We start from the raw sequence: 12,043 nt of genomic DNA on the forward strand, positions 1-12,043 counted from the left end.
GTGCGGTAGCCAATCTTGGTTCATTGCAACCTCTGCCTCCGGTGGTTCAAGTGAATCTCCTGCCTCAGCCTCCAGAGTAGCTGGGACTACAGGCTCACGCCACCATGGCCGGCTAATTTTTGTATTTTTAGTAGAGATGGAGTTTCGCCATGTTGGCCAGGCTGCTTTCAAACTGCTGATCTCAGGTGATCCGCCTGCCTTGGATGTGTTGGGATTACAGGCATCAGGCACTGCACCCAGCCTGTTGTATATTTTATTTATGTTTATATGTGACTTTTTAAACTTGCTAGAACTTTTGGAAACAAGAAAGACACTTTGTTCATTTTTTTTTCTGTCTTGATATGAATTAGCTGTCTGTCGTTTAACATATTTTTGTTACAGATTTGCTTTGCTTTTAAATTTATTAAATTTCTACATAAAAGGAACAATTAAAGAGATTTTTTCATAACCACATGGGAATTTATATGGTCAAAAATAATTTCTTTTAAAACCCTTTGACTTCCTTGAAATGTCTTCTAGAGCTCTTAGAATCAATCTCAGTCAACTTAAAACCCAGGATATTGGCCAGCCATGGTGGCTCACATCTGTAATCCCAGCAATTTGGGAGTCCAAGGCAGGAAGATCACTTAATTTAAAAAGAGAGGCCACCTTATACTAATAATAATGATAGCTGTGGCTGTTTTTACAAAAAAGAGAAGGGGGAGTTTGACAACATAATGAGGCCCCATCTCCATAAAAAATTTAAAAAAATTGCTGGGTGTGGTAGAATGCACCTGTGATCCCAGCTACTCAGGAGGCTGAGGTGGGAGTATCTCTTTAGCCTAGGAGTTTGAGGCTGCAGTGAGTTATGATTATGCCACTGTACTCCAGTCTGGGAGACAGAGTGATCCTGTCTCTAAACAAATAAATAAGCCCCAGAAAATTGAATACACTTTGTTTACTTAAGCCTGTAATGATCTCTTTTTTGAACTATTAGGTTTTTCTTAAAACTTCTTTCCATCACTTTTTCCTGCTTATCTCTTCATGAATTGAACCTAGCCTCTTTCCACCCAACATCCTAATTAAAAAGCAAAACTTCTGAGCATGTGCTGATCTGATATAGAGATAGCAGAAACTGGAGAGATAGTAGAACTTCCTGAGATCCTAGAAATCCCTCTCAAGAAGGAAATAGGCTGATGCAAATTGTTTCATGATTTGTAAATACATATGTAAAATTAGCTGAACCTAGTAGATAAATATTATTAAAAGCTTAAACTGATGCATGGCCTAAATTCAGTCAGATTTTATCAATTTTAGAAAGTAATATTATTTCCTAAAATTCAATATCACAGGAAAGATAAGAAAATAAAAATATTACTTTTAAAACATTAAAGTTACACTTATTTTAGAAAGTTTATATGCTAAGTTAAATGAAGATATCTAAAAGAACTAATATGATTTTGAAAATTGAGCAGAGTGACTATTTTCCTCCCCAACATATGACTTAGAACAGTACCACAGCCAATGTATGTTTCTTGAATACTTTTGCAGTATGAAAAGAAAGTAGTTATAATACCTAACATTTATATAGCACTTCCTATGTGTCAGGCATTTTTCAGAGTTTTTTTTCTAAACATAGCAATCAATTTAATGTTTATTACATGCCTTTAATGGCAGGTCCTATTGTCCTCAACCTCACTTTCCAGATAAGGGAATTGGGGCAGAAATAGAAGATAGGAAACTTGCCTAAATGGCAGGGCTAAGATTTAAACCTGGCTAAGACTCCAGGGTCTATATTTCAATGGTTTTTACTACTAAACTATACTACCTCCCACAGTATTACAAACAACTGCAATTTCATTGGTAAAGGAAACGAAAGAAACATTTTATTTGAGCTATGTAGTCCTCTGCGATCCCTATATTTCTGAAGTTTCCACATATTATGAACCTCATTTTTCCTGAGCCTTCTGAATGAATGGGCCACTTCTGAGCACCTCAAGATGCTGTCCTGCCTCAATACCACCTTCTTGACCAATTCCTTTTGCTTCTAAGAGGTACAGAGAAACCCTGACTGCTGACAATACAGAGATTTAGAAGCCATAGCTTAACCAGGAGAGAGTTCTTCAGAAGGACTAGAAAAATTAAGAGCCTTAGGTGTTCTTACCTAAAGCAGTATTAATTCAAAGTTTATCTGTTTCATTTAGTCTTTTCTGTCACTTAAGGTAAAGGCAAAGAACAAAACAATAAGACAAACAACAAACCTGCCTGGATAAGAGGAACATCGAGAAATATTTAATTCTCTTTCATTTCAGAGATAGGATGTTCTGACACATAAAAAAGCAGGCTAGAAGAAAAACGCCCTTTGGAGAGGAATAACTGGTTGATTATGAAATCACAGGTATGGGAGTTGGAGAGGACCTATTAAACCCTATCATCTGTCCTCATTATATGACTTGTCTAACTTTAAAAAACTCCTGCTACTACGCTTTCTCCTGAGAGTTCATTTCAGACCCGACTATTTAAAACCTCCACTTGACATTCAACCCGTTTCACTTTGGTCAGTTTCATCTTATTTCCTTAGTTATTTAATCTGTTGGCAAGCCGAAACCATTTTCCCCTTTAATGTACTTATGCTCTTCAAATATCAGTGGAGTTATTTTATCTCTTATTAGGATGACATAAAAGCAGAAAAATGATAATTTGAACATCAGAGATTTCAACCACATAAAAGGTATCTGTCATAGTCAATAGATATAAATGCTTTTTGCACTTTCCTCTAACTACTCTTGTCCAAGTGTGGTAGAAACTTTTTTTTTTATTACAGTAAAGAGAAAAAAAAGATCAGATTATTTGACTGTTTTAGGCCAGACCCCTTCAGAGAGTTGGGGTGATTATCATGTAGGGGTTAGTTTTCAGCTGCGCAATTAGTGATTTTTCCATGGAGAATCAGGCTCTGGGAAATAACTTATTCAAAGAAGATTAATTATGGATGAGAGTATTCATGTCATCATTTTCAACACTAAACGTTTTTTGTCTTATGGGGTTGGCCATTTACATAAAGAACATTTTTTATGTGAAGGCCCACACTGGTGACTCATTTAGCTGGATCCTGTTGGCTTCAGTTAAAAACTATATTCAGAATCTGACCTTTTCTCACCACATCTGCTCCCACTGATCTGAGTCTCATGACCTCTTCTCTAGTTAGGCAATGGCCTTCCACCAGTCTCTTTTCAACACTCTTGCCCTCGCACAAACTATCTTTCAACAGATCAGTCATGTTCCCTCTGCCTGGAATAATCTGTGTGGCTAATTCTTTCAATTCCTTACAGTTTTGATTCAAATGTCACTTTTTCAATGAGACTTACTGATCATCTTCTTCTAATTTGTAACAGCATCTTAGCCCTGCCTTCCCCATCCTCTTACAAAGCTTCACATTTTCCCAAAGTACCTATTCACATTTAACACACCAAGAAACAATTAATTTTATATATATATATATATATATTTCCTATTTACTGTTTTTTCTTGCTAGAATTTGTGTTTCATGAGAGAAGAAAATTTGGTTTATTTTGTTCACAGATATATTCTGAATGACTTGAATAAGGCCTGGAGCTCAATAAATGCTTCTTAAATAAAAGAACAAAATAATACATTTGAAGGGGCTTTTACTGATGACTCTGAAATATATTAAAGTAGTCACTTTTTACTAAAATCTATTTTTATTAAGTTGAAATAGTGTGATGAACCATATTTTGATATTCTAGGGATATCATTCTCTAAAGAAGTAGGATTAGTCAGATATATTTCTATCTTGAAAAACATTAACTCTTTAAAGTCCTTTAACTAAATGTCACTCACAATTTATGTTAAATCAACCACTTAATTTTCAGGTCTTAAAATCAGGAATATTAATCTTTGTAATTGGTCATTAATAACAAATTGCAATGCCAATTTGCTTAGAATTTTTGTTAACTTTAGAAACTATTTTATTCAGTCAATAACTTATTCAGAAATTACTTGAGTCAAAGTTGTAGATATTTATTTACATATTCAAAAATAATTTTTGCATGTTAATTACATTCATGCACTGAGAATACCTGATACGGTTTGGCTCTGTGTCCCCACCCAAATCTCATCTCCAATTGTAATCTACATAGTCCCCATGTGTTGAGGGCAGGACCTGGTGGGAGTGATGGGATCACGGGGGCAATTTTTCCAATGCCGTTCTCATAATGGTGAGTTCCCACAAGATCTGGTGGTTTTATATGTGTTTGACATTTCTTCCTAAACACACTCACTGTCTCTTGCCTGCAGCCACGTAAGACGTGTCTGCTTTGCCTTCTGCCATGATTATAAGTGTCCTGAGACCTCCCCAGCCATGCAGAACTATGAGTCAATGAAACCTCTTTCCTTTATAAATTACCCAGTCTCGGGTATTTCTTTATGGCAGTGTGAAAATGGACTAATACATGCCCTATTAATTCAAAGTTAAAAGAGACTAGGTTTTTGTTCCTGAAAAGAATACTGTGGTAAAAAGAAACAAATAAGTGAGTAAATATAATGCTATATAATAGGAAAAACGGAAGAGGTGCTTAGAATATTTAAGGGGAAAAAAATTTCAACTTGGAGGTTTTGGACAGACTTTGTGGAAGTTACTGTATATGACCTGTATCCTTAATGCCTAGAACCATAGCTGGTTAGAGGTGGCTTTTAACGTTTGTTTGAATGAGATAGTATTCTTATCAGCAAGTCATATTATAAGATGAATTTTGACTAAGAAAATTATATAAATTCACAACTTTTCACTGTATTTTTTTTTGTAATTTTCCTTATACATTCCTTCTAAGATTTGTAACTCTCACTTCAGTGATTATATTTGGTATTATGAATATGTGTTCCAAGACTTTCATGATTGATCTTCCCACTACAAGTTCCTTAGCTTCTAATATTTCACCATGATTTCTGGTTTCTCAGCAAAATATTATTGTCTCTAATATTTCCACCTGGCATCAATTCTAATATCTCATTCAGATGAAAAATGTACTTAGAAATCACAACCTTGCCCTATTAGCATGCTTTAGAATCAGACTTCCATAGGGCTTCTCAGAAGAAGCAAGTCTATCTTTGTTTCAAGATTATGCAATCTTGTATGTTGAAAATGCTAAGGAATTCTTTAAAGGAACATCGGAGATAACAAACAAATTCAGCAGGACTGCTGTTGGGTCTAAGATCAATATGCAAAAATCCATTTTATTTCTGTGCATTAGCAATGTACAGTCAGAAAACGAAATTAAGACAAATAGACCAAACTTCAGAAAAGCTAATTGCCTCACTCAAGTCTACTTAGTTAATAATAAGTGGCAAGTCTAGGATGACAACCTAGTCTTGTCTCTAATGGCCTCTGTGTACTTTTCAACATTTTGCAAATATATAGGGTAAACCAATATATTTCTTGAAACACACTCACTTTTACTTGCCTGTTTGATTACCATTTTTCATTTAATTAATTGAATTTTTAAAAAACCCAAAAAGACTTTTGCATTTAATACTGCTCACTTTACACTGCAGTACAACACATACCTCTTTCCTTTTGATTTATGAATTAAAATCGTTTTGACTTCTGAATTAAATGAATTATACCTGAAGCATTGCCAAAAGTGTGGTCAAAATTGGGTCCAGTAAAAGGAGAAAAGGTGCTTCCCTGAATCCTTTCCCATTCATTATCATCATTTAGATCCTGGACCCAGAAACAAAAGCCATCCTCAAAGTTACAATTAATTTTCTCATAATCTGTGAATGAAAAAAAAGAAGGAATAAAAAAAATTTAGTCCATAATGTGAGTAGTTATATTAGATTGTATTGAAAATAATCTAACCTTACACAGCTTATACTTCAGTGGTATGTACAAAATCATTATTTTTTTATTGATCTTAACTCTGTTGCATTCTATTTATTTTTTTTAAAACAGCTTTTTGTTGCCAACTGTGTTAAATTAATACATTTCCTATACTCTGTCAGGGTATTAGCAAATATAAGTTTCTCGTTTTTTAAGTTTTACATCTTGTTTCCATTGGTTCACCCACATAAACTTTGTTCCATATTTTTCTCTCTCCTGTTACTAAATTTAATACCTTGATCCAAATTAAGTTTATGTAGAATTTTCTCTGAATTAGTTTTATGCTAGTATTTTGTAACTTGCAATGCTTGCAGCAAATAAAATTTTAATTTGATTTTATAGTGATTTATAAGTTTTCTCAAATTGGTTAATTGATTCCTTTGAAAAATGTAAACCATTGTCCAATTTCTCATTTCTTTTTAAGTTCTAAGAAGAGAAAGATGCACATACAAGATACTCATTATAAAATTGCATCATGAAAATTTTAGATTCTGCTACCTTTAAAATTCCATCATAACATTAAAGCATCTAAAAATTAAAAAGCCAAAAAATAAATAATACTTACTATTAAGCTCACTGCTGTTAAATGCAGTATATGTTACATTAAAGCCAACATAATCACTTTCATCAGATTCTATAAGAAAGGTGGCAGTAACTTGGTTGGAAAAAATTCTTATTGTGCCAGGATTAGTTTCCCAAATAGAAGCTACAAAATAAAATAAACAACTGTTATATGTATATATCTATCTGTTCATCTATCTATCCATCCATCAGTCCATCTACTGAACTATCAGTTTGTCAGTTGATCTATACAAATATCTATCTGATACCACTTAGTTAACTAAAAGCATTAGTCTTACATTTGTTTTAATTAAAATATCTCTTCTCTCAAACATTAGAAAGCCTCAAATTATTATACATATTTATGGTTTGATAAAAAAGGTATTTTTAATTTTTAATTGTTAGCTTTATGCACTATATATACATAGAAAAGATGCATTCATTTACTGGCAAAGTTCATCTAAGAAACATTAGTTAAGCAGTTTTGAAAATTAAAGTCAACTTAGCTTTATCAGGTATTTACTGTGTCCCACTCACAGGGGCTTAATCTGGGTAAAATAACAGAAACAAAAGAGTATTGTTTGGCTCTTTACGCTTGTAACTATACAACCTCAAAATAATACCAGGTGACTTAAGATTGTTTCTACAGCATTTTATATTGATGTAATATTTGTCTGTCTTGAGTACAAACTGCTTAGAGGATTTTTTTTTCATTTTTGATTGTCTAGAGTTAGTATAATACTAGGATTATAAAAAGCTTTCATATGATGCCTTACAAAATCATTGTTACATAAAATTTGCTTTTATGAAAATGTACAGCACATACATTTTCAAAGGGGGTGATCTTGCCTTTAGTGGAGTGAAAATTGGTTTTGAGGGAGAAAAACAGTTTTAATTTTTAAATGTGTAAAGCTCAGATATACCCACAGTCCATGAACAGATACACAGAATATAGTGCATATGAAATATTAGACTTTCACGAGGAGCTGTTAGAAAAAAACAAGGCCTGAAATGGTCTCTTAGTGGAGGTGATAATGAAAAAAGTGTTAACAAACAATGCATTAGCATTTTAGTTTGACAATCTGAACATGGCATCAGATTCAGGCCTATAAAAAATACCATACTTGCAGATAGGAGACAATGAACCACTGTTAAATAACAGTGAGTTATTTAACATTGAGTTCTGAAAAGAGATACTTTTATGAACTATTAGATATCTTGTGATTATGTAGTAATTAGGAAACAATGTGATACATACAATGGCATTTCAACATAATCTAATAGAAAGGACATCATGAACAAGCATTGATTCACATCTTAATGTTTTTCCTCAAAATGTGTGTCACGCATTCAATGTTTTTTATGAAGAACTATTATTTAGACTGTTGCTATGGCAGCATGCATACCTGTGTAATTTTAATACTTCTCATACTGAAAACCTTTGGAGTTCATAAGTGTTAGTCACTTAAGGGATGTGAACATTCTAGAAACTTTAAACCTATCTGCCTCTTTTTTGCTTTTTATTCCATGGCAATGGAATTCTCTTGGACAGTGGCCTCTGGCTGGCTTTGAATGTGGTTGGTGGTTCAACCACACCCTTGGTGTGTTGGATTTCATAGTGTGTTGGATTCTCACGATATCTAATAGAATTGTGCTAGCCTAAAAAATCCAGGAGCTTACCTTGAATTCCATTAACCTGCTTCAGAGATACATGAAAATCTCCTAAAATGGTGTAGAATATGTGTCTGTAGAGATTTTACAAAACTTTCATCAGATAGTCTTAAAGTCTCCTTGCCTAATAAGAGTCCCAGGACTACAGATCTAGTGAAAGCCATGTATTTTACAAATCCAGGGAGTAGTGGAGGGTAGTGGTTAACAGCAGGGGCTCCAGCATCAGTATTTGATTGAGTCTTGGTTCCATGTCTTACTAGACTACTCTGTGCCTTTCTTCTGTAGTGTTACAACTTTTTCCCATAAAGATTTGTGATAAGGAGTAAAAGTAATTCTCATGTAAGACAGTGACTGGTATATACTAAATGCTTAGTGAATTCTATCTTTTGCTTCTCTATCTCACCAACTAGGTTGTAAACCTTGAAAAGGATGAGATCATGACTTAATGCTTTCTGTGCCTCTGTCATTGTACCAAAGCATAGGAGATTTTTAATCAATATTTGAGGGCATATATCATGATGTGAGTAAATAGAGTAATAGAATTTGCCTACATAAATGAGACAGGGTTTGTGTTGAAAGAAAAAGAAAACAATTACCTAATATCTTTTAAAGGATGACTTTTTTCCTATATCACAACTGATAAATTTTTAGACATTCCTTAAGAAAATCCAATGTCTTCACTAAAAATCCAAAACTTTTATGGATGTTAATTTGCATAGACTGATCAAGCAGTCACTCTTAAATGTGAATTAACTCATCATTTGTCTACTAACAGCAAAGGCTCTGGTGAATAGGTTTTGTGAAAGAAGAAAGAAGTATGATACAGATGTGGGGAATTTGGAAAGAGGGCAATGGACGGGGAAGACCAACTTTCTACAGAATAGGATTCAACAGATCTAGTTCAAACTACTTATATTATCCAATTTATAAGAGTGAAAAGGCGGCAACTAGAGTACCATCTTTATTATAAAATAATTTCTAATATATTCAACACGTCTTAGTGAGTGCCCACTATGAATTTAGTCTGGGGCCAAGTGCTGATGACATAGAAAAGAAGTAACCAGTTTCCTCTATTAGAAGAATTTATATTGGTGAGTTATTAAAAATAACCATAAAATTATTATATAAGGGAAAAATGCTATGGGGGTACTAAAGAAGGAATCTTTAATTTTGCCAGGCACTATGATTGGCGAATCTTTGAGAATTTCTGAAAGGGATGACTTAAGCAAACTTAGTGCTTGCTAAAATAAACTTTTCCACATAACATACCCCTATCAACAGAAGTGAATTAATGGGTACTTCTGAGTATACATAAAAGTGTCCTAATAAAAGCACAAAATGTGTTGAAAATGCTTTGCTTTGAATAATATTTGCCTATATTGTTTAATTCTATAATGCAGTGTGATTATTTTTGTTGTAGGATAAGTTGACAATTCAGGAATATACACTATGTTTATTGCATAGCTTTGGCTATAGCTATGCACACTTCTGTGTGCCTCAGGATAAGCATGGCCTTACACAATGTTAAGCTACAGTATTAGAAATATATTGTCAGCAGTCCTGTGGGAATGGAATACCAGCTAAGCACTTGAGATATAAAGAATGGCATAACAACTATGCACTCAGAGACACAATTCCTGGGCTAAGCATTTTGAAACCGTTTTCAGTGTGCTAACCTAGGCATTTTTGTTGTCTTTCTTTGAAGATGCATAAAAACATTTATAGATTTTTCTGAACACTAAATTAAGTAAGCTCACTCACCGTCTTCTACCCCTTTCATATGAAGTATTAATAATTATTACAACCATTGAATTCAATATTATACCTTCATCATTGCAACTTAAAGAAAACACTTTTGAAATAACTTTCCCAACGCTCTATTTTGATTTACTTCAATTTTCATAATTATTTGAAGACTGCACTATCACTTTACACAATGTCTGTATTTCTCTGACGCTTTTTAGCAGTTAGAGAACTTTTGCATCACAATTGTAGATTAAAATGATGGAAAAAATGCCTTTAGGATTTGTTTATGCTGATTTCCCCCTAATCAGGTATATAACAACTATTTTATGATGATAATTCCTTACATTGTCTCTATATAATCCCACTTACCCTAAGTAAAAAATTTATATATTTCCAATATTGTACAAATAATAACAGTATTTGAGATTGTATATTTTGAATTGGAATTTAATGAAAGCAAACCTTGTAAGCATCTTTCACATAAAGAAATTGCTAAAACATTTAGGGAAAGATGAGCTTGTGACTTGAGAATGAAAGTATCTGCATTATTACCATACAAATTAACTTTACACTTATGGGAAATACTGCTTGTTTCCATTGATTATACACTATAATACCATATGATAGAAATATATCCCAGTTGGTGTAAATTCAAATAAACAAACCTTGAGTTTCTACAATACACCAGACTTTGTGCTAGATGCCAGTTGTAAGATATTATTAGTTTTCTTAGAAAAAGTTAGAATTTTTAATTGTAAAATTTAACACCCAATACACTTTCTCACATTTTTAGATTATAATTAAAATATTTAATTTTCAAAACTTTAAAATAAATGATTATTCTGAATATCTTAAAATTAAGCAACTACCTATTATAATATAACTACATATTCATTGATGTTTTCTGCTTGGATATTCAGTTTCTTATTATATTTTTATGGCAATTAATTGCGTATTAGTCACATCACTATGGCTAAACATTTTAAAATTTATTCACAAATTGCTGATACCCTAACCATGTGAAAATAATATTTAGACAGACCATGGTATTTGAAGAGTTAAGAAACATGAGAATATCTTATGCCTACCACTTACTCAGCCCCCAACCTCTACCAATTTAGATTTTATCTTCTGTATAATAGGGATGATAATATCACCTACATAATTGGTTTGGAAGAGCATTTAGTCAGTCAACTCAAAGTGCTGACAACACTCCTTTACACAGTGTAGGTGAAAATATATGGTAAAGTTTATTAATGTCACATTAGTCTTTGGAAATATTTATATGAAGTAACCTATTTGTCCACCTATGTAAATATTTATGTTGATCATAATTTTAAAAAACTGCATTTATCAGCTATAGAAATAGATTATGAACTGGTTGGCCCATTTTTTTTTAAGAGCAAATGTGACTTACCATGAGTTCACATGTTTTATATATACTCATTATGATATTTGTACTTGGGCTTTTAAGGCACAAAGAATAATGGTATTATGTTTCAAGTCAGAGAGTTTGGGCTTTGATTTCTGCCTCCAACACTGTGAACTTACGGTAATTTAATATATTATACCTCATTTTACTCTTCTGTAAAACATATTTTGCAGGTTTGTTGAAAATATTAAATAAGAAAATGCACATTGATTATTCAGTAGAGTATCACACAACAATACCTAATAAAAATGAGATATTATTAGCATATGCTTAAATACTTCTCAAAACATTAAATCTGTAAAAAATTATTCAATAGGATTCACTTTTCATTACCCATAAATACAATTTGAGAGGCAAAGTTCTTAAAATAAAGTTATTATATAAAATTTAATCACAGGTGTCACCAACCTTATCTTAGCTCTAGAACACTTAACTATTTCTCCAACATGCGAGGAAAACTAGTTATTCCCTCGGCTTCATTTCCGCATTCTCTACCTCATCCTCACTTTATTTCCCCCTGGAATTTTGCCCCTAATTTCACTGGTTACTGTGAATAGATCTGTGCATTTTGGGGCCCAGTGGAACAAAGGGGCATGAATAGAAACATATTACTAGGGCATTCCCTGCCCTCTTTTCAGCTTCCAGCCCCGTCCATGTGTAACGATAAATGGTTATATAGTAACAATACCATCCATCCACATCTATCATTTACTTAGCCTATCTCCTTGGCTAGACAGTGTTTTAGCCACTTTATTAGT

At 33.0% G+C, this 12,043-nt stretch overlaps 1 protein-coding gene across 2 annotated transcripts in view; it reads right to left on the minus strand.

Annotated features, from left to right (window-relative positions):
* TMPRSS15 (transmembrane serine protease 15) overlaps positions 1-12,043 on the minus strand; it is a 136,410-nt gene that overhangs the window by 77,849 nt on the left and 46,518 nt on the right. For both annotated transcript variants that reach the window (XM_063601254.1, XM_034947976.4), the window contains 2 exons: positions 6,441-6,581; positions 5,620-5,769 (listed from right to left, as the gene is read on the minus strand). In XM_063601254.1, the coding sequence (XP_063457324.1) occupies positions 5,620-5,769; positions 6,441-6,581 (291 nt within the window). The remainder of the gene's footprint in view (positions 1-5,619; positions 5,770-6,440; positions 6,582-12,043) is intronic.

Source organism: Pan paniscus, chromosome 22 (assembly GCF_029289425.2).
Source record: "Pan paniscus chromosome 22, NHGRI_mPanPan1-v2.0_pri, whole genome shotgun sequence".
In the NCBI taxonomy this organism is placed as follows: domain Eukaryota; kingdom Metazoa; phylum Chordata; class Mammalia; order Primates; family Hominidae; genus Pan; species Pan paniscus.